We start from the raw sequence: 23,284 nt of genomic DNA, 5'->3' as shown, positions 1-23,284 counted from the left end.
TTAACAACCGATTGTAACAGTTTGTTGTGGTGAGCATTGAAAGCATTTTAGCGATGTTTTCCTGGATCTCCTCCAGCTGTTCATTACTCTGGTTTGCTTCTCCAAGTTGCTCCTTTTCCTCCATGGCTTGTTGGATTCATGTCGCCGCGCCGCTTTACCAGCTGATTGGTTCGCTGTTTGTACATAACTGACCGCTCACTCTCTCCCAGTTGCTTGGGAATAGTTGTAAACACCATTCAGACAAGCTGACACCATGACGTTTTATAATGGTTTTATTACCAAGACAACAGAAGAAGGTCGTTGAATAAATCAGCTGACAAGTCAATGGCATCCTACTGCTGAATAGAAGCATGGTCTGCTATGGCGTGAGTAGGCTGTGTATTGTCTTCAGTAACATGCCTGTAATAATGATTAGCTGTAGTTCAGTCTATTGCAGTGTATATATATATATATATGGTATTGAATTGTTGTATGTATTAATATATATTAAATGAATGAATGAAACGGATAATGACAATATACTGTCAACAATAAAATAGCATTGTTATCCAAAAAGGATTAATTACAAAATATTAAAACAATAGTAATTATAGTAACAAAACATAATTATGTCAAACTTGACATTAGTTTTTTATAAACATCATTTATAAAGTTATTAATAATGAATCTATTGTTATGGCATGGAAAATACAACACCAACATGTCTTCCTCTGTGTCCAAACTCTCCTTGACTGGTTAACCCTTCTATCTGAGTTGTGTCCACTCCCCCTTTAAAAACATTGGTTTGGTGTCAGCTAGCGTGTCTCAGCCAGTCAGGGTGAAGGGGAGGAGTCACAAGACAGGAAGGAACACACTCTGGACCAGTAACACTCCTCCTACGTGCAAAAAGTAATGTTACTAGTGATGTCACCTGTAAAGTCACCACTCATTTCACCGGGGACTTCGCCACTGATGTCAATGAGGGCGTGGCCAGTGATGTCACCAACGATGTCACGAGTGACGTCAGCACTGATGTCACTGGGTGCGTCGCCATCTGAGATGTCACGAATGAAGTCACCCCTCGCAGTGATGTCGGCGGTGGGGGTGTCGCCAGCGATGTCACCAGTGTGCGAAACCCCTGCACCGGTCTCCGATGGTTTCTCCTCTCTGTCCTCGTCCCAATCAGAAGAAATGAACCCGGAGGGGGCGGAATAAAAGTGTGGCTTTGGGGTGTGGCCTAGCCCCTGGTAGTGACCCGACAGAGGGGAGGCGGGGACGGAGACGGTTTCCACGACGATGATGTCTTGCTCTGACCCTCCCTGGGACGCAGCCGACAGGAGACCTAATAATAATAAATTCATTACAAGATAATCTCAAAGTGCAAAAAATGTTTTAAACGTTCAAATAAAATGAAGAAATAATAATAATGTATTACATTTGTAAAGCACTTTTCATTACGAGATGAAAACCTCAAAAGTGCATAAAATATTACAAAATAAATAAACTGACAAATAATGTAAATATAACAGATCAGAAATACCAAATCTATAACTATAACCAGTGTGTTCAGGACGGCCAGACAGACCTGTGTGTTCAGGACGGCCAGACAGACCTGTGTGTTCAGGACAGCCAGACAGACCTGTGTGTTCAGGACGGCCAGAGAGACCTGTGTGTTCAGGACGGCCAGAGAGACCTGTGTGTTCAGGACAGCCAGACAGACCTGTGTGTTCAGTGTGTTCACGATGGCCAGACAGACCTGTGTGTTCAGGACGGCCAGACAGACCTGTGTTTTCAGGACGGCCAGACAGACCTGTGTGTTCAGGACAGCCAGACAGACCTGTGTGTTCAGGACGGCCAGAGAGACCTGTGTGTTCAGTGTGTTCACGATGGCCAGACAGACCTGTGTGTTCAGGACGGCCAGAGAGACCTGTGTGTTCAGGACAGCCAGACAGACCTGTGTGTTCAGTGTGTTCACGATGGCCAGACAGACCTGTGTGTTCAGGACAGCCAGACAGACCTGTGTGTTCAGTGTGTTCAGGACGGCCAGACAGACCTGTGTGTTCAGTGTGTTCACGATGGCCAGACAGACCTGTGTGTTCAGGACAGCCAGACAGACCTGTGTGTTCAGGACGGCCAGACAGACCTGTGTGTTCAGGACAGCCAGACAGACCTGTGTGTTTAGGACGGCCAGACAGACCTGTGTGTTCAGGACGGCCAGACAGACCTGTGTGTTCAGGACGGCCAGACAGACCTGTGTGTTCAGGACGGCCAGACAGACCTGTGTGTTCAGGACGGCCAGACAGACCTGTGTGTTCAGGACGGCCAGACAGACCTGTGTGTTCAGTGTGTTCAGGACGGCCAGACAGACCTGTGTGTTCAGGACGGCCAGACAGACCTGTGTGTTCAGGACGGCCAGACAGACCTGTGTGTTCAGGACGGCCAGACAGACCTGTGTGTTCAGTGTGTTCAGGACGGCCAGACAGACCTGTGTGTTCAGTGTGTTCAGGACGGCCAGACAGACCTGTGTGTTCAGGACGGCCAGACAGACCTGTGTGTTCAGGACGGCCAGACAGACCTGTGTGTTCAGGACGGCCAGACAGACCTGTGTGTTCAGTGTGTTCAGGACGGCCAGACAGACCTGTGTGTTCAGTGTGTTCAGGACGGCCAGACAAACCTGTGTGTTCAGGACGGCCAGACAAACCTGTGTGTTCAGGACGGCCAGAGAGACCTGTGTGTTCAGGACGGCCAGACAGACCTGTGTGTTCAGTGTGTTCAGGACGGCCAGACAAACCTGTGTGTTCAGTGTGTTCAGGACGGCTGGTGGAGCCAAAGTACATCTTATTGGGTCTGCCCAGGACCGTCCGACCTGAGGGGGGAGGGGTGGTGTTACTACGCAGGGACAGGACTAGGTTAGTGGTAGCTACACACACACACACACACACACACACACACAAAGAGAGTACACATACACACAAAGAGAGTACACATACACACAAAGAGAGTACACATACACACTTACACAGAGTACACACGCATACACACAAACAGAGTACACACAGGTCAACCCAGACAGGTGCTGTTGAAGTACAGATCAACCTTGACAGCAACATTCATTTGACATTGGAGTAACATTGAGCTAACATTTAGTTAGCATATATCCATTGCTGTTGGCTAACATTTAGTTAGCATATCCATTGCCATTGTGTAACATTGAGCTAATGTTTAGTTAGCATCTATCCATTGGGTAACATTGCGCTTAGTTAGTTAGTTAGCATATCCATTGTTGTTGGGTAACATTGAGCTAATGTTTAGTTAGCATATATCCATTGCTGTTGGGTAACATTGAGCTAATGTTTAGTTAGCTTCTATCCATTGTTGTTGGGTAACATTGAGCTAATGTTTAGTTAGCATCTATCCATTGTTGTTGGGTAACATTGAGCTAATGTTCAGTTAGCATCTATCCATTGCTGTTGGGTAACAGTGAGCTAATATTGAACATAGTTTAGCATCCTGTGACCCCGCCCTACTCACCTACGTGTTGGACCTGCTCTGAGATGTCTGCTCTGATGTCAGACACGTCCCACATGGCCATGAAGGAGTCAAAACAGCTTCCCTCCTCTGCCTCCAGTATGTAAGGTTTATAAGTAAAGCTGTAGTGGTGGGCTATAGCTGCTAGAAACATCTCTACACATATGATAAAGTCCTTGAGTAGGGAGGGAGAGAAAACAAAAAGATAATTACTTGACACATTGGAAAGAATTAACAAAAAAACAGAGCAAACTAGAATGCTATTTGGCCCTAAACAGAGATTACACAGTGGCAGAATACCTGACCACTGTGACTGACCCAAAATTAAGGAAAGCTTTGACTATGTACAGACTCAGTGAGCATAGCCTTGCTATTGAGAAAGGCCGCCGTAGGCAGACATGGCTCTCAAGAGAAGACAGGCTATGTGCACACTGCCCACAAAATGAGATGGAAACTGAGCTGCACTTCCTAACCTCCTGCCCAATGTATGACCATATTAGAGAGACATATTTCTCTCAGATTACACAGATCCACAAAGAATTCGAAAACAAATCCAATTTTGAAAAACTCCCATATCTACTGGGTGAAATTCCACAGTGTGCCATCACAGCAGCAAGATTTGTGACCTGTTGCCACGAGAAAAGGGCAACCAGTGAAGAACAAACACCATTGTAAATACAACCCATATCTATGCTTATTTATTTTATCTTGTGTCCTTTACCATTTGTACATTGTTAAAACACTGTATATATATAATATGACATTTGTAATGTCTTTATTGTTTTGAAACTTCTATATGTGTGATGTCTACTGTTAATTTTTATTGTTAATTTCACTTTATATATTATCTACCTTACTTGCTTTGGCAATGTTAACACATGTTTCCCACGCCAATAAAGCCCTTGAATTGAACTGAATTGAATTGAGAGAGAGGTGGGTTTATAGCTGTAATGGTGGGCTATAGCTGCTAGAAACATCTCTACACAGAGGTATTGTTGGGGTGTGGGAGGGTTAGGTGTGGGTGTACCTGTAGTCCGGTGGCTACAGCCTCAACACTGTCCCAGTCCCAGGTGTGTTTATCAGAGATCACTCCGACTTTCACCAGTATAGCTATCAACACTGCCTGCCTGGAGGGATGGAAGAGAGGGAGGGGAGAGAAAGAGTGAAAGAGAGAGTGAGGGAGGGAGGGAGAGAAAGAGACAGAGAGTGGAGAGATGGAAAGAGGGAGGAGGTGGGGAAGAGAGAGTGAGGGAGGGAAAGAGGGAGTGAGGGAGGGAGAAAGAGACAGAGAGTGGAGAGATGGAAAGAGGGAGGAGGTGGGGAAGAGAGAGTGAGGGAGGGAGAGAAAGAGACAGAGAGTGGAGAGATGGAAAGAGGGAGGGGGTGGGGAAGAGAGAGCGAAGGGAATTGTTGACTTCCTCCTTCTGTTTGTGGTAACGAGGCACTCACACAACGCTAAGCAACAGTCAGAAAAAGCCAGGCCAGTGTTCTACTCGACATTCTTGATTCACTAAAAACACGCATCCCTGCCTCTCTTACCAGAACGAGACGAAGACGACCATTTTAACACAGAGGAACTTCCCAACGGGTCTAATCTGACTCAGTTCATCCTTCAAGGCTTTATACAGCAGCACCAGACAATACATGGCAAACTGGAGACAGAGAGAGAAAGACAGAGTAAGCATGACTATGTACAGACTCAGTGAGCATAGCCTTGCTATTGAGAAAGGCCGCCGTAGGCAGACATGGCTCTCAAGAGAAGACAGGCTATGTGCTCACTGCCCACAAAATGAGGTGGAAACTGAGCTGCACTTCCTAACCTTCTGCCCAATGTATGACCATATTAGAGAGACATATTTCCCTCAGATTACACAGACACACAAAACATTTGAAAACAAATCCAATTTTGATAAACTCCCATATGTACTGGGTGAAATACCACAGCGATTTTACAACACCGTATATAGACATACACTACCGGTCAAAAGTTTTAGAACACCTACTCATTCAAGGGCTTTTCTTTATTTATACTATTGTCTACATTGTAGAATAATAGTAAAGACATCAACACTATGAAATGGCACATATGGAATCAAGTAGTAACCAAAAAAGTGTTAAACAAATGAAAATATATTTTATATTTGAGATTCTTCAAAGTAGACACCCTTTCCCTTGATGACAGGTTTGCACACTCTTGGCATTCTCTCAACCAGCTTCATGAGGTAGTCACCTGGAATGCATTTCAATTAACAGGTGTGCCTTGTTAAAAGTTCATTTGTGGAATTTCTTTCCTTCTTAATGCGTTTGAGCCAATCAGTTGTTGTGACAAGGTAGGGGTGGTATACAGAAGACAGCCCTATTTGGTAAAATACCAAGTCCATATTATGGCAAGAACTGCTCAAATAAGCAAAGGGAAATGACAGTCCATGATTACTTTAAGACATGAAGGTCAGTCAATACGGAACATTTCAAGTACTTTGAAAGTTTATTCAAGAGCAGTCGCAAAAACCATCAAGTGCTATGATGAAACTGTCTCTCATGAGGACCGCCACAGGAAAGGAAGACCCAGAGTTACCTCTGCCTCAGAGGATAAGTTCATTAGAGTTACCAGCCTCAGAAATTGCAGCCCAAATAAATAATTCACAGAGTTCAAGTAACAGACACATCTCAACATCAACTGTTCAGAGGAGGCTGTGTGAATCAGGCCTTCATGGTTGAATTGCTGCAAACAAACCACTACTAAAGGACACCAATAAGAAGAGACTTGCTTGGGCCAAGAAACACGAGCAATGGACATTAGACCAGTGGAAATCTGTCCTTTGGTCTGGAGTCCAAATTTGAGATTTTTTTCTATTTTCTTTCTGGTGACACTGTCTGTAATTTATTTAGAATTGGCTATTTGAAGAATCTCAAATATATTTTGATTTGTTTAACACTTTTTTGGTTACTACATGATTCCATATGTGTTATTTCATAGTGTTGATGTCTTCACTATTATTCTACAATAGAAAATAGTAAAAATAAAGAAAAACCCTTGAATGAGTCGGTGTTCTAAAACTTTTGACCGGTAGTGTAATATGACATTAGAATTGTCTTTATTCTTTTGGAACGTTTGTGAGTGTAATGTTTACTATAAATGTTTTATTGTTGATTTCACTTTATATTGATCTATTTCACTTGCTTTGACAATGTAAACACATGTTTACAATGCCAATAAAGCCCCTTGAATTGAGAGAGAGCGAGCAAGAGAAAGAGGATAATAGAAGTAAATTGAGCACTGTGTGTAATTCGGAGTAAATTGTAGTAGAGGCCAAAATGCCCTTTGAGGACAGTGCAGTTCTAGGCTACATTCCAAAGCTGTTAAATGCATGAGGCGTAGTGCACATTTCAGGGTAGACAATCAGATTTCAGCCAACATCTACTGAATTTGAGTGCAGGAAAAACGTTTTTTTTTTTTTTTTACTGACTAGTTCTCACCAGTTGAGAGATATTGTTGACTAGGACCAGGTTAGGACCAGATGTGTGAGTTCTCACCAGTTGAGAGATATTGTTGACTAGGACCAGGTGTGTGAGTTCTCACCAGTTGAGAGATATTGTTGACTAGGACCAGGTGTGTGAGTTCTCACCAGTTGAGAGATATTGTTGACTAGGACCAGGTGTGTGAGTTCTCACCAGTTGAGAGATATTGTTAACTAGGACCAGGTTAGGACCAGGTGTGTAAGTTCTCACCAGTTGAGAGATATTGTTGACTAGGACCAGGTTAGGACCATGTGTGTGAGTTCTCACCAGTTGAGAGATATTGTTGACTTGGACCAGGTTAGGACCATGTGTGTGAGTTCTCACCAGTTGAGAGATATTGTTGACTAGGACCAGGTTAGGACCAGGTGTGTGAGTTCTCACCAGTTGAGAGATATTGTTGACTAGGACCAGGTTAGGACCAGGTGTGTGAGTTCTCACCAGTTGAGAGATATTGTTGACTAGGACCAGGTTAGGACCATGTGTGTGAGTTCTCACCAGTTGAGAGATATTGTTGACTTGGACCAGGTTAGGACCATGTGTGTGAGTTCTCACCAGTTGAGAGATATTGTTGACTAGGACCAGGTTAGGACCAGGTGTGTGAGTTCTCACCAGTTGAGAGATATTGTTGACTAGGACCAGGTTAGGACCAGGTGTGTGAGTTCTCACCAGTTGAGAGATATTGTTGACTAGGACCAGGTGTGTGAGTTCTCACCAGTTGAGAGATATTGTTGACTAGGACCAGGTTAGGACCATGTGTGTGAGTTCTCACCAGTTGAGAGATATTGTTGACTAGGACCAGATGTGAGTTCTCACCAGTTGAGAGATATTGTTGACTAGGACCATGTGTGTGAGTTCTCACCAGTTGAGAGATATTGTTGACTAGGACCAGGTTAGGACCATGTGTGTGAGTTCTCACCAGTTGAGAGATATTGTTGACTAGGACCAGGTTAGGACCAGGTGTGTGAGTTCTCACCAGTTGAGAGATATTGTTGACTAGGACCAGGTTAGGACCAGGTGTGTGAGTTCTCACCAGTTGAGAGATATTGTTGACTAGGACCAGGTTAGGACCATGTGTGTGAGTTCTCACCAGTTGAGAGATATTGTTGACTTGGACCAGGTTAGGACCATGTGTGTGAGTTCTCACCAGTTGAGAGATATTGTTGACTAGGACCAGGTTAGGACCAGGTGTGTGAGTTCTCACCAGTTGAGAGATATTGTTGACTAGGACCAGGTTAGGACCAGGTGTGTGAGTTCTCACCAGTTGAGAGATATTGTTGACTAGGACCAGGTGTGTGAGTTCTCACCAGTTGAGAGATATTGTTGACTAGGACCAGATGTGAGTTCTCACCAGTTGAGAGATATTGTTGACTTCGGACCAGGTTAGGACCATGTGTGTGAGTTCTCACCAGTTGAGAGATATTGTTGACTAGGACCAGGTTAGGACCAGGTGTGTGAGTTCTCACCAGTTGAGAGATATTGTTGACTAGGACCAGGTTAGGACCAGGTGTGTGAGTTCTCACCAGTTGAGAGATATTGTTGACTAGGACCAGGTTTGGACCATGTGTGTGAGTTCTCACCAGTTGAGAGATATTGTTGACTAGGACCAGATGTGAGTTCTCACCAGTTGAGAGATATTGTTGACTAGGACCATGTGTGTGAGTTCTCACCAGTTGAGAGATATTGTTGACTAGGACCAGGTTAGGACCAGGTGTGTGAGTTCTCACCAGTTGAGAGATATTGTTGACTAGGACCAGGTTAGGACCAGGTGTGTGAGTTCTCACCAGTTGAGAGATATTGTTGACTAGGACCAGATGTGAGTTCTCACCAGTTGAGAGATATTGTTGACTAGGACCAGGTTAGGACCATGTGTGTGAGTTCTCACCAGTTAAGAGATATTGTTGACTAGGACCAGATGTGAGTTCTCACCAGTTGAGAGATATTGTTGACTAGGACCAGATGTGAGTTCTCACCAGTTGAGAGATATTGTTGACTTCGGACCAGGTTAGGACCATGTGTGTGAGTTCTCACCAGTTGAGAGATATTGTTGACTAGGACCAGGTTAGGACCAGGTGTGTGAGTTCTCACCAGTTGAGAGATATTGTTGACTAGGACCAGGTTAGGACCAGGTGTGTGAGTTCTCACCAGTTGAGAGATATTGTTGACTAGGACCAGGTTTGGACCATGTGTGTGAGTTCTCACCAGTTGAGAGATATTGTTGACTAGGACCAGATGTGAGTTCTCACCAGTTGAGAGATATTGTTGACTAGGACCATGTGTGTGAGTTCTCACCAGTTGAGAGATATTGTTGACTAGGACCAGGTTAGGACCAGGTGTGTGAGTTCTCACCAGTTGAGAGATATTGTTGACTAGGACCAGGTTAGGACCAGGTGTGTGAGTTCTCACCAGTTGAGAGATATTGTTGACTAGGACCAGATGTGAGTTCTCACCAGTTGAGAGATATTGTTGACTAGGACCATGTGTGTGAGTTCTCACCAGTTGAGAGATATTGTTGACTAGGACCAGGTTAGGACCAGGTGTGTGAGTTCTCACCAGTTGAGAGATATTGTTGACTAGGACCAGGTTAGGACCAGGTGTGTGAGTTCTCACCAGTTGAGAGATATTGTTGACTAGGACCAGATGTGAGTTCTCACCAGTTGAGAGATATTGTTGACTAGGACCAGGTTAGGACCATGTGTGTGAGTTCTCACCAGTTAAGAGATATTGTTGACTAGGACCAGATGTGAGTTCTCACCAGTTGAGAGATATTGTTGACTAGGACCAGGTTAGGACCATGTGTGTGAGTTCTCACCAGTTGAGAGATATTGTTGACTAGGACCAGGTTAGGACCAGGTGTGTGAGTTCTCACCAGTTGAGAGATATTGTTGACTAGGACCAGGTTAGGACCAGGTGTGTGAGTTCTCACCAGTTGAGAGATATTGTTGACTAGGACCAGGTTAGGACCAGGTGTGTGAGTTCTCACCAGTTGAGAGATATTGTTGACTAGGACCAGGTTAGGACCAGGTGTGTGAGTTCTCACCAGTTGAGAGATATTGTTGACTATGACCAGATAGGTCCAGGCATTCCTGTTGCTGAAGTTTCCCTCGTCATACACACCACACAACTGACAGACACTACAGAGAGAGAGAGGGGGGGGGGGGGGCAGAGGAGAGGGGATCAGAAAAATATTATAACCTGCTCAACCTTTATTTACGTATTTTGTAATGTATAATATACTACTTGGTTAGTGCTGTACTTACAGTGCTATCACTGTAGTTACGGGCCTGACGACGGTGTACTGTAGAACCCCCAGCTTACAGCGGAACAACAACACCCTGACGAGGAGAGACAACCAATCACAACCATCAGTCAATCTATCTATCACAACCAACCAACCATCAGTCACATGCCTCAGCCAACCAATCACAACCATCAATCAGTCAATCTATCACAACCAACCAGCCATCAGTCACATGGATCAGCCAACCAATCACAACCATCAATCAGTCAATCTATCACAACCAACCAACCATCAGTCACATGGATCAGCCAACCAATCACAACCATCAATCAGTCAATCTATCACAACCAACCAACCATCAGTCACATGCATCAGCCAATCAATCACAACCATCAGTCACATGCATCAGCCAATCAATCATTCAATCATTCAATCAAGACATTGTATTCATGTTTATCCATCTCTCCCCTCTCTCCTTCCATCACTCCTCCCTCTATCACTCCAACTCTCCTCCCACCCTCTCTCTCTCCTTCCCTCTCTCTCCTCCATCCCTCTCTCCCCTCTCCTCCCTCTCTCTCCTCCCTCTCTCTCTCCTCCCTCCCCCTCTCTCCTTCCCTCTCCTCCCTCCCCCTCTCTCCTTCCCACTCCTCCCTCTCTCTCCTTCCCTCTCCTCCCTCTCTCCTCTCTCCTTTCTCTCCTCCCTCCCTCCCCACCCTCTCTCCCTCCCCACCCTCTCTCTCGCCTTCCCTCTCCTCCCTCCCTCCTCCCCCTCTCCCTCCCTCTCTCTCCTTCCCTCCTCCCTCCCTCCTCCCTCTCTCCTCCCTCTCTCTCCTTCCCTCCTCCCTCCCTCCTCCCTCTCTCTCCTTCCCTCCTCCCTCCCTCCCTCACTTACTCTCCCATTGTCCATGGTGGACAGCAGCATAGAGGTGGCAGGTGTTTCTGTTGTTCCTGAACCTCTAGCATCAACACCAAACTGGGATACTGGTTAGAGAGGTAGTTTAACAGGAAGATGAGGAAGTTGTAAATGACGTAGGCCTCGTAACACTCTCTACACGTGTCTACGTAGATGGCTATTCTGGGGTAGCGCAGCGCGATCCACTAAAGAAGAAGAAGTCCAATGTACACGGATGTCCAAGGGGGGGGGGAGAGGAGGGGGAGGAGGAGAGGAGGGAGAAAGGCAGTTTAATTGATAGATGAGGAACGACCATATGAAATGTGTCCATTATTTTCAACCAACACATATTGATTGATGGAGTGACCAATGTAAAGAAATGGTCTGTGTGTGTGTGTGTGTGTCTGTGTGTGTGTGTGTGTCTGTGTGTGTGTGTGTCTGTGTGTGCGTGTGTCTGTGTGTGTTGACTCTGCCATTTGAGCAGCCCAGCCTTGTGACAACACCACACCGTCCTCAATTAATCCTGTTACCATAGAGATACGGAGGTCTCAATGGAACTTAGAATGTTCAGCCATTCCTTATAAACCAATGGAATGTCTGACTCAGTGTTCTAGTCTAGTGTTCCATAGTTCTCTGTGTTCTAGTCTAGTGTTCCATAGTTCTCTGTGTTCTAGTCTAGTGTTCCATAGTTCTCTGTGTTCTAGTCTAGTGTTCCAGTTCTCTGTGTTCTAGTCTAGTGCTCCATAGTTCTCTGTGTTCTAGTCTAGTGTTCCATAGTTCTGTGTTCTAGTCTAGTGTTCCATAGTTCTCTGTGTCCTAGTCTAGTGTTCCATAGTTCTCTGTGTTCTAGTCTAGTGTTCCATAGTTCTCTGTGTTCTAGTCTAGTGTTCCATAGTTCTGTGTTCTAGTCTAGTGTTCCATAGTTCTCTGTGTCCTAGTCTAGTGTTCCATAGTTCTCTTCTGCAGTGATAGGTCTTCAACCAGGTTGATATGTTATAACAGTATTAGTATAATCAAATGTTAATAAAGTGTCCCCTTACACTGTCCACACTGTAGATGGGTACCATCCACAGGATCCTGTAAACACACAACAGAGAAGATCAGTGGTATCTGGTCTCCTACCATTTACTAGTACTTTTTACCTTAAGGGATTTGATTCCAGGTGTGTTCCTACCTGATAATGGGTTTCTGTAGCTCAGGCTGTGTGTAGTGTACCAGGTGTTGCAGGATGCCCCACAGAGAGATGGGGATGGTCATGAACACAAACACTCCAGCTATGAACCAGGCTTTACTGTGGGTCCCCACCTGAAACACAGAGCCAGGCTTTACTGTGGCTCCCCACCTGAAACACAGAGCCAGGCTTTACTGTGGCCCCCCACCTGAAACACAGAACCAGGCTTTACTGTGGGTCCCCACCTGAAACACAGAGCCAGGCTTTACTGTGGGTCCCCACCTGAAACACAGAGCCAGGCTTTACTGTGGCTCCCCACCTGAAACACAGAGCCAGGCTTTACTGTGGCCCCCCACCTGAAACACAGAACCAGGCTTTACTGTGGCTCCCCACCTGAAACACAGAGCCAGGCTTTACTGTGGCTCCCCACCTGAAACACAGAGCCAGGCTTTACTGTGGGTCCCCACCTGAAACACAGACTGAGTTTACCTACATAAACAGGCTTTACTTGGCGATACCATTTATAAATGAACACATCAGTGCAACAACAGCATCCTCCAGTTTCGATCAATGTGTACAGTCAAAAATGATCAGGCTATACAATAACACCAAAGCCCAGTAGCTGAGAATAACACAACAACGTTGACAGGTGTCAGCTGCACCATTATAGACTTAACAGATGTGAGAGCAATAGTTACTAATTACATGAAAGGCAGATGTTCGACGTGTTCTGTCTCACCTCAGACTTCTGTAGTTCCCAGACACACAGCGGCAGAACCACGAGTAGCAGAGCGACATAGAGGCAGACCACGAGAGGTCGGATCCACCGTCTCCAGTTCCCACACGTACACGGCATGGTTCCGTCCGGTTACGTTCGGTTAGTTCCGTTTAGTTCGCTTCTGTTGGGTTATGTTCGGGTGTAGAACTGAAGGACGAGGCGGGAATGAGATGGGTGGGCGTTGGCTATCTACTGTAGCTGTTTCCTAAACACAACACTGTGCCACTAACCTACAGGCTATATCTACTGTAGCTGTTTCCTAAACACAACACTGTGCCACTAACCTACAGGCTATATCTACTGTAGCTGTTTCCTAAACACAACACTGTGCCACTAACCTACAGGCTATATCTACTGTAGCTGTTTCCAAAACACAACACTGTGTCACTAACCTACAGGCTATATCTACTGTAGCTGTTTCCTAAACACAACACTGTGTCACTAACCTACAGGCTATATCTACTGTAGCTGTTTCCTAAACACAACACTGTGCCACTAACCTACAGGCTATATCTACTGTAGCTGTTTCCTAAACACAACACTGTGTCACTAACCTACAGGCTATATCTACTGTAGCTGTTTCCTAAACACACCACTGTGTCACTAACCTACAGGCTATATCTACTGTAGCTGTTTCCTAAACACACCACTGTGCCACTAACCTACAGGCTATATCTACTGTAGCTGTTTCCTAAACACAACACTGTGTCACTAACCTACAGGCTATATCTACTGTAGCTGTTTCCTAAACACACCACTGTGCCACTAACCTACAGGCTATATCTACTGTAGCTGTTTCCTAAACACAACACTGTGCCACTAACCTACAGGCTACTATCACTGCATGTCAATGGGGTGTCCTTTGTTGACAAAATAACAGAAATGATGACGCCAATAGCCTAAACTCCCGTGGCTACAGTGATAAACCTTTAGGGCCTGACAAGCATCCTTCCGTTATTGCTGTAACATTGTCTTTGCCCAAAATCATGAATAACCTAAGCTTTTCTGAATAGACATTATCTGTCCCTGCGTTGTAGCCAAGCAACGTTGCGTTTCATCCATTTAAATTCACAAGAGCTTCTAATATGTTTTTCTAGATCCACCCACCTCTGAGGATAGAAGAAAAACAGAGAATAAACCGATTACCGCGTCCCGAGACGATTTGGTCGCGACATGGAACGGAAATGGACATCGGTGTCAAATAATAGCGCGTGTGGACCCATGTTGACGCCCACGTTGCAACAAACCGTTATAGCGATCCTTATAGCTCTGGTCCAGGGCGTTAACTGCCTGTTACGCCTCACGTCCACCGGACGCATCAAACTCTTTGCGATCCGGCGGAAGTCATTAATTTTCAAATTAATTGCACGGAAAATGCGGGCTAGACATCCAGCAAAACAAAACGCATCTGGTGGACATCAGGCATTACTCTGGCTTAGTGGTGGAGAAATGCGCAGTAACGTCGTGGACCAGAGCTACCATCCTTACGGCATCATTAGGTCAGGTGGTCAGTTCATTTACCTCCTATGTGAGCAGGGAGTGGACGTGAAAAACAAAACAACACTAGAGGTTTATAAATCAATCCCTCACACTACTGTGTTTCCACCACAATCCCAGTTAATAGAACCGACCTGCTGGACATTGGCATCGTTTATTATGGGTACGGGAATTAAATGCTCTAGTGTTTATCCATGGCCGCTAGATGTCACTACGGAGCTACCCTCTCTCTGTACCCCTCTTTCGTCACACTCTCTCTCACATCTCTCCCTCACTCTGTTCTGTTAGTCCATAATCAGGTTGTGACGCCATCACGTCTAACGTCTGTCCCGTCTCCTAGGTAACCCTAGTTGTGACCTCATCGGTGACTGGGGAAACGTGTGCTCTGCCTCTGTGTCCTTCCCAGACACAAACCACCACAGTAAGGTACATCAATGCCCTGGACACTAAATCAAGTGCACCTTGTATTTCAAAGGAAAAAATTAATTATTTGTACCGAAGTCAGTACTGCATCAAGAGTTGGAGAGAAGAGACACACTAAAACAGTACAACATGTGTTCTGTACAACACACATGCACGCACACGCACACCTCATAGTTTATAAGACTTGACCTGAAAAGAGAGACTTGACATGAAAAGAATATTGAATAAATGAGCCTGCTATTCCTGTTGAATAAATTAGTCTGCCTTGCTATTCCTGTTGAATAAATTAGTCTGCCTTGCTATTCCTGTTGAATAAATTAGTCTGCCTTGCTATTCCTGTTGAATAAATTAGTCTGCCTTGCTATTCATATTGAATAAATTAGTCTGCCTTGCTATTCCTGTTGAATAAATTAGTCTGCCTTGCTATTCCTGTTGAATAAATTAGTCTGCCTTGCTATTCCTGTTGAATAAATTAGTCTGCCTTGCTATTCCTGTTGAATAAATTAGTCTGCCTTGCTATTCCTGTTGAATAAATTAGTCTGCCTTGCTATTCCTGTTGAATAAATTAGTCTGCCTTGCTATTTCTGTTGAATAAATTAGTCTGCCTTGCTATTCATGGTGAATAAATTAGTCTGCCTTGCTATTCCTGTTGAATAAATTAGTCTGCCTTGCTATTCCTGTTGAATAAATTAGTCTGCCTTGCTATTCCTGTTGAATAAATTAGTCTGCCTTGCTATTCCTGTTGAATAAATTAGTCTGCCTTGCTATTCCTGTTGAATAAATTAGTCTGCCTTGCTATTCCTGTTGAATAAATTAGTCTGCCTTGCTATTCATGTTGAATAAATTAGTCTGCCTTGCTATTCCTGTTGAATAAATTAGTCTGCCTTGCTATTCATGTTGAATAAATTAGTCTGCCTTGCTATTCCTGTTGAATAAATTAGTCTGCCTTGCTATTCCTGTTGAATAAATTAGTCTGCCTTGCTATTCCTGTTGAATAAATTAGTCTGCCTTGCTATTCCTGTTGAATAAATTAGTCTGCCTTGCTATTCCTGTTGAATAAATTAGTCTGCCTTGCTATTTCTGTTGAATAAATTAGTCTGCCTTGCTATTCATGGTGAATAAATTAGTCTGCCTTGCTATTCCTGTTGAATAAATTAGTCTGCCTTGCTATTCCTGTTGAATAAATTAGTCTGCCTTGCTATTCCTGTTGAATAAATTAGTCTGCCTTGCTATTCCTGTTGAATAAATTAGTCTGCCTTGCTATTCCTGTTGAATAAATTAGTCTGCCTTGCTATTTCTGTTGAATAAATTAGTCTGCCTTGCTATTCATGGTGAATAAATTAGTCTGCCTTGCTATTCCTGTTGAATAAATTAGTCTGCCTTGCTATTCCTGTTGAATAAATTAGTCTGCCTTGCTATTCCTGTTGAATAAATTAGTCTGCCTTGCTATTCCTGTTGAATAAATTAGTCTGCTCATTTTTAATTTTCTCACACAACTTACATACACACACAATCAGTACCCCCAACAGCTCAACTCCGGTGGAGGAGATGTGTTTAGGAGTCATCTTCAACTCTACGGCGGTGTAGGAGTAACAAGCCCTAGTCTGTCAGGACCCGGTTACAAACCTGGGTCTCCGGAGTGAGAAACAGTCACTTAACCAACTGAGCCACGAATAGTCAGCAGAACCCAGAAGATGAGGCAGACACAGCAGTACTTAAGACAGTGTTTTTAATAAAATAAAAAAGAGAAGTCCTTCAATACAAAAAGGCAAATCCACAAGGTGGTAGGTATAGCACAAAAAAGCCTCAAAAGATACTCAAAAACAAAAACAAAAAACAGAATTCCACAAGAGCGTCCACCGGAATCGACAAGAGCACACAGAACACTAGGGCTGGGTGCTAACATACAAACACAGAGCACAGAACTGAGGGAAACTAAGGGTTTAAATACAATCAGGGGAAACGAGGCACAGGTGTAAATAATAATGGGGAACAAGGGAAAAAACATAAGGTCAAAAAGCACAATGGGGGCATCTAGTGACCAAAACCCGGAACAACCCTGGCCAGATCCTGACATTTAATGACTGATGTAAGGATGTAAGTGTTCGATTCTCCGGTGTTTCGGCTGTGTCAAGACTCCCGTAGTGTGGCAGACTATGCGGTAGATTTACGCACGGTTCAATCATGGAGGACTGTCAACTCGCCTCCTCCGGAGCTCATGCAACTGGGCAGGGCTAGATTGTCTCCCGGGGGAACACTTACATAGGCTGAGCTCCATTTAATGGGGATCCATAATGAATACAAATACTGATGGGCCGACTGACTGTTAACGATGTTTCCGTCATTACTATGTCTAACAATCGGTGGGGTGTTTATGGTGTCTAACAATCGGTGGGGTGTTTATGGTGTCTAACAATCGGTGGGGTGTTTATGGTGTCTAACAATCGGTGGGGTGTTTATGGTGTCTAACAATCGGTGGGGTGTTTATGGTGTCTAACAATCTGTGGGGTGTTTATGGTGTCTAACAATCGGCGGGGTGTTTATGGTGTCTAACAATCGATGGGGTGTTTATGGTGTCTAACAATCGGTGGGGTGTTTATGGTGTCTAACAATCTGTGGGGTGTTTATGGTGTCTAACAATCGGTGGGGTGTTTATGGTGTCTAACAATCGATGGGGTGTTTATGGTGTCTAACAATCGGTGGGGTGTTTATGGTGTCTAACAATCAGTGGGGTGTTTATGGTGTCTAACAATCGGTGGGGTGTTTATGGTGTCTAACAATCGGTGGGGTGTTTATGGTGTCTAACAATCGGTGGGGTGTTTATGGTGTCTAACAATCGGTGGGGTGTTTATGGTGTCTAACAATCGGTGGGGTGTTTATGGTGTCTAACAATCGGTGGGGTGTTTATGGTGTCTAACAATCGGCGGGGTGTTTATGGTGTCTAACAATGGGTGGGGTGTTTATGGTGTCTAACAATCTGTGGGGTGTTTATGGTGTCTAACAATCGGTGGGGTGTTTATGGTGTCTAACAATCGGTGGGGTGTTTATGGTGTCTAACAATCGGTGGGGTGTTTATGGTGTCTAACAATCGGTGGGGTGTTTATGGTGTCTAACAATCGGTGGGGTGTTTATGGTGTCTAACAATCGGTGGGGTGTTTATGGTGTCTAACAATCGGTGGGGTGTTTATGGTGTCTAACAATCGGTGGGGTGTTTATGGTGTCTAACAATCGGTGGGGTGTTTATGGTGTCTAACAATCGGTGGGGTGTTTATGGTGTCTAACAATCGGTGTTGGTGTTGGACATTTGGTGTGGCGTGGTGTGTATGGTGTGGATAATCAAATCATTTACTGACCGTTTCTAACACTTATTTTGTCTTCTGTTTCTTACCTAACCATGGTTGAAGGACATAGATCTGGGGATGTCTTTATTTAGGGCTTGAAAACATGAAGTTCACATCCAAAATGGTAATCTATTCACTATAAAGTGCACTGTATGGGGGATAGGGTCCCATTTGGGATGCAGAGGGGAAAACTCTGTCTGTAACCATGGACCAGTGGGTCTGTGTTCAGCAGATAGAAATATCATGAATAGAGCTGGCATAATTCCTTATTCTACATGTCAGAGGCACTTCTGTTCTATACCATATTTTTCTATCTGAACAGTGAACAGGTTAAGTGGCCCATTTGGAATTTAACCCAGGATGAGGTAGCTTGGTGTATAACATCAGTAATAGATACTAATAAACCCAGGATTAGGTAGCTTGGTATAACATCAGTAATAGATACTAATAAACCCAGGATTAGATAGCTTGGTATAACATCAGTACAGTAGAGTATAGTACTACGTCACTGTGGAGTGGGTCTGTTCTGTACTGGTGTAGTATAGTATATAGTAGAGTATAGTACTACTTCACTGTGCAGTGGGTCTGTTCTGTACTGGTGTAGTATAGTATATAGTAGAGTATAGTACTACTTCACTGTGGAGTGGGTCTGTTCTGTACTGGTGTAGTATAGTATATAGTAGAGTATAGTACTACTTCACTGTGCAGTGGGTCTGTTCTGTACTGGTGTAGTATAGTATATAGTAGAGTATAGTACTACTTCACTGTGGAGTGGGTCTGTTCTGTACTGGTGTAGTATAGTATATAGTAGAGTATAGTACTACTTCACTGTGGAGTGGGTCTGTATACTAATCTTTGTACCACTAGGACATCCCCTGGGTGTCAATCATGGCAACAGAAAAACGTACGCCGTAACAATTACAAGTTGTTGTTTTTATTTCAAAGATATGACACATATACAGTGATTATAGAGTTTAGAGATGAGGGGAAATGTTGTAATATAAGACATAAATAAGACAATGTTGACGGAAGACAACTGTCTCACCGGGAACAATGACTTCCTTTTAAACGAGTCTCTCTCTCCTGGTATATTGAGTGTTAAACTAGTCTCTCTCTCCTGGTATATTGAGTGTTAAACGAGTCTCTCTCTCCTGGTATATTGAGTGTTAAACTAGTCTCTCTCTCCTGGTATATTGAGTGTTAAACTAGTCTCTCTCTCCTGGTATATTGAGTGTTAAACGAGTCTCTCTCTCCTGGTATATTGAGTGTTAAACTAGTCTCTCTCTCCTGGTATATTGAGTGTTAAACTAGTCTCTCTCTCCTGGTATATTGAGTGTTAAACCAGTCTCTCTCTCCTGGTATATTAAGTGTTAAACTAGTCTCTCTCTCCTGGTCTGTCTGTCTGTCTGTCTGTCTGTCTGTCTGTCTGTCTGTCTGTCTCTGTCTCTGTCTCTGTCTCTGTCTCTGTCTCTGTCTCTCTCTCTCTCTCTCTCTCTGTCTCTGTCTCTGTCTCTGTCTCTGTCTCTGTCTCTGTCTCTGTTTCTGTCTCTGTTTCTGTCTCTGTTTCTGTCTCTGTCTCTGTCTCTGTCTCTGTCTCTGTCTGTCTCTGTCTCTGTCTCTGTTTCTGTCTCTGTTTCTGTCTCTGTCTCTGTCTCTGTCTCTGTCTCTGTCTCTCTCTCTGTCTGTCTCCCTCTCTCTGTCTCTGTCTGTGTCAGTCTGTGTCCCTCTCTCTGTCTGTCTCCCTCTCTCTGTCTGTGTCTGTGTCAGTCTGTCTCCCTCTCTCTGTCTGTGTCTGTGTCAGTCTGTCTCAGTTCCCAGGTGATGCCAGTAATCAGTCTGTGTCCCTCTCTCTGTCTGTGTCAGTTCCCAGTTGGCGTCAGTAGGTTATACTCTGCCAGCAGTACAAAGCTGTTCTCCCTGATTCTCCTGATTCTCACCAGATCACTACAGTCCTGAATGTGGATCAACCCTCCATGGTTGCGGTTGCGGTCGTAGTCACGTTCACGGTCATTGAGGGTCACCCCGGTGCGTTTGTTACAGTACTGACTATACAGGTATCTGAAGCCTATAGCTAGAATCATTCCCAGCCCAGATGCACAGCCCAAAAGAATACCCAGCTCCCAGGCATTCTGGCTGGCCACGATGTCTGGGTTCTTCCCCACTCCTGGAGCTCCAGGTCGGGTCTTGGTGTTGGGGTTGGGGTGGGGACCTATTGAGCGGTTTTGGGAGATTGAACCTCCCTTTACACTGGGGACTTGACGTGGGGTGGGCTTGGGAGGAGCCAGGGGGGTTGGAGGGGTGAGGGGTGAGGTGTGAGAGCGACGGGGGGCGGGGGAGGGTTTATGGTGGGGTGAGGGAGAAGGAGTGGTAGGGGGGGCCACAAGATTGGATGTCTCCGTCAGCTTTAAGGGGAACATGGTGCCAGGGTCTCGCTCTGAGTTGCTCTGGGTAAAGTTAGGGTTAGGGGGGTCTCGCTCTGAGTTGCTCTGGGTAAAGTTAGGGTTAGGGGGGTCTCGCTCTGAGCTGCTCTGGGTAAAGTTAGGGTTAAGGCGGTCTCGCTCTGAGTTGCTCTGGGTAAAGTTAGGGTTAGGGGGTCTCGCTCTGAGCTGCTCTGGGTAAAGTTAGGGTTAAGGGGGTCTCGCTCTGAGTTGCTCTGGGTAAAGTTAGGGTTAAGGGGGTCTCGCTCTGAGTTGCTCTGGGTAAAGTTAGGGTTAGGGGGGTCTCGCTCTGAGCTGCTCTGGGTAAAGTTAGGGTTAAGGGGTCTCGCTCTGAGCTGCTCTGGGTAAAGTTAGGGTTAGGGGGGTCTCGCTCTGAGCTGCTCTGGGTAAAGTTAGGGTTAGGGGGGTCTCGCTCTGAGTTGCTCTGGGTAAAGTTAGGGTTAGGGGGGTCTCGCTCTGAGCTGCTCTGGGTAAAGTTAGGGTTAGGGGGGTCTCGCTCTGGGTTGCTCTGGGTAAAGTTAGGGTTAGGGGGGTCTCGCTCTGAGTTGCTCTGGGTAAAGTTAGGGTTAGGGGGGTCTCGCTCTGGGTTGCTCTGGGTAAAGTTAGGGTTAGGGGGGTCTCGCTCTGAGTTGCTCTGGGTAGGGATTGAGGCAGCAGAAGGTACTGGTTGGGGGTATGTAGAAGGTAGAAGTAGATGGGTAGAAGTGAAGGTAGGGGTGGATGCGGGGACAGTGAAGGAGTTTGGGTTTGGGGTTTTGGTTGAGTCTGCAGCGTTAACTGTTGAAATGTCCATGTCTCTATTACGGGACTGGGACTTGGAATGAGAGGAGGGAGTGGGTGTCTGGGTGGGGGTGGAGGTGGGAGTGAGTTCCTGGGTGGAGATGGGAGTGAGTTCCTGGGTGGAGGTGGAGGTTGGAGTGAGTTCCTGGGTGGAGGTTGGAGTGAGTTCCTGGGTGGAGATGGGAGTGAGTTCCTGAGTAGAGGTGGGAGTGAGTTCCTGGGTGGAGGTGGAGGTGGGAGTGAGTTCCTGGGTGGAGGTGGAGGTGGGACTGAGTTCCTGGGTGGAGGTGGAGGTGAGTTCCTTGGTGGAGGTGGAGGTGGGACTGAGTTCTTGGGTGGAGGTGGAGGTGGGAGTGAGTTCCTGTGTGGGGGTGGAGGTGGGACTGAGTTCTTGGGTGGAGGTGGAGGTGGGACTGAGTTCCTGGGTGGAGGTGGGAGTGAGTTCCTTGGTGGAGGTGGAGGTGGGACTGAGTTCTTGGGTGGAGGTGGAGGTGGGAGTGAGTTCCTGTGTGGGGGTGGAGGTGGGAGTGAGTTCCTGTGTGGGGGTGGAGGTGGGAGTGAGTTCCTGGGTGGAGGTGGAGGTGGGACTGAGTTCTTGGGTGGAGGTGGAGGTGGGACTGAGTTCTTGGGTGGAGGTGGAGGTGGGACTGAGTTCCTGGGTAGAGGTGGGAGTGAGTTCCTGGGTGGAGATGGGAGTGAGTTCCTGGGTGGAGATGGGAGTGAGTTCCTGGGTGGAGATGGGAGTGAGTTCCTGGGTGGAGATGGGAGTGAGTTCCTGGGTGGAGGTGGGAGTGAGTTCCTGGGTGGGAGTGGGAGTGAGTTCCTGGGTGGAGATGGGAGTGAGTTCCTGGGTGGAGATGGGAGTGAGTTCCTTGGTGGGGGTGGGAGTGAGTTCCTTGGTGGGGGTGGGAGTGAGTTCCTTGGTGGGAGTGGGAGTGAGTTCCTGGGTGGAGATGGGAGTGAGTTCCTGGGTGGAGGTGGGAGTGAGTTCCTGGGTGGAGGTGGGAGTGAGTTCCTCGGTGGGGGTGGAGGTGGAGGTTGGAGTGAGTACCTGGGTGGAGGTGGGAGTGGTTGGCTGAGAAGAGGATGAAGTGAGAGTGGCCACAGGGTTGGGTGTCTGTGTCAGAGTTAGGGGAGCCATGGTGCTCGGGTCTGTGGCTGGGTTGGAGGGGACTTGTTCTGGTTCTGTACTGGTTAGAGGATGGGTCATAGGTTCTGTACCGTTTAGAGGCTGGGTCATCGGTTCTGTACCGGTTAGACGCTGGGTCAGAGGTTCTGTACTGGGCTGAGGGATGGTTAGACGCTGGGTCAGAGGTTCTGTACTGGGCTGAGGGATGGTTAGACGCTGGGTCAGAGGTTCTGTACTGTGCTGAGTGTTGGTTAGACGCTGGGTCAGAGGTTCTGTACTGGGCTGAGGGTTGGTTAGACGCTGGGTCAGAGGTTCTGTACTGTGCTGAGTGTTGGTTAGACGCTGGGTCAGAGGTTCTTTACTGGACTGAGGGTTGGTTAGACGCTGGGTCAGAGGTTCTGTACTGGACTGAGGGATGGTTAGAGGCTGGGTCAGAGGTTCTTTACTGGACTGAGGGTTGGTTAGACGCTGGGTCAGAGGTTCTGTACTGGGCTGAGGGTTGGTTAGACGCTTGGTCAGCGGTTCTTTACTGGACTGAGGGATGGTTAGAGGCTGGGTCAGAGGTTCTGTA

The 23,284-nt window shown here is 46.0% G+C and overlaps 1 protein-coding gene across 1 annotated transcript; it reads right to left on the bottom strand.

Moving 5' to 3' along the window:
- Positions 1 to 254: 254 nt before the first annotated feature.
- Positions 255 to 14,521, bottom strand: LOC135516515 (transmembrane protein 184C-like). Its single transcript, XM_064940862.1, has 12 exons — positions 14,213 to 14,521; positions 13,067 to 13,252; positions 12,331 to 12,461; positions 12,197 to 12,233; positions 11,157 to 11,362; positions 10,284 to 10,358; positions 10,064 to 10,157; positions 5,047 to 5,159; positions 4,535 to 4,634; positions 3,511 to 3,682; positions 2,771 to 2,845; positions 255 to 1,321 (listed from the first exon to the last, which is right to left on the bottom strand). The coding sequence occupies exons 2-12, from the start codon at positions 13,181 to 13,183 to the stop codon at positions 876 to 878; spliced, it is 1,566 nt and encodes a 521-aa protein (XP_064796934.1). The 5' UTR covers positions 13,184 to 13,252; positions 14,213 to 14,521; the 3' UTR covers positions 255 to 875.
- Positions 14,522 to 23,284: the final 8,763 nt, after the last annotated feature.

Source organism: Oncorhynchus masou, chromosome 27 (genome assembly GCF_036934945.1).
Source record: "Oncorhynchus masou masou isolate Uvic2021 chromosome 27, UVic_Omas_1.1, whole genome shotgun sequence".
NCBI lineage: Eukaryota > Metazoa > Chordata > Actinopteri > Salmoniformes > Salmonidae > Oncorhynchus > Oncorhynchus masou.
Note: the sequence above shows the minus strand (reverse complement) of the source record. Positions and strands in the feature narration are given on the sequence as shown.

What these genes read in the sequence shown, in the direction of transcription:
- LOC135516515 (XM_064940862.1), bottom strand. Translation starts at nt 13,183, where the DNA reads ATGCCGTGTACGTGTGGGAACTGGAGACGGTGGATCCGACCTCTCGTG. An exon ending in GGGAACTACAGAAGTCTGAG is followed by an intron (nt 12,462 to 13,066) that starts GTGAGACAGAAC and finishes TCTGTGTTTCAG; the next exon opens with GTGGGGACCCACAGTAAAGC. An exon ending in CTGTAGCCACCGGACTACAG is followed by an intron (nt 3,683 to 4,534) that starts GTACACCCACAC and finishes TCCCTACTCAAG; the next exon opens with GACTTTATCATATGTGTAGA.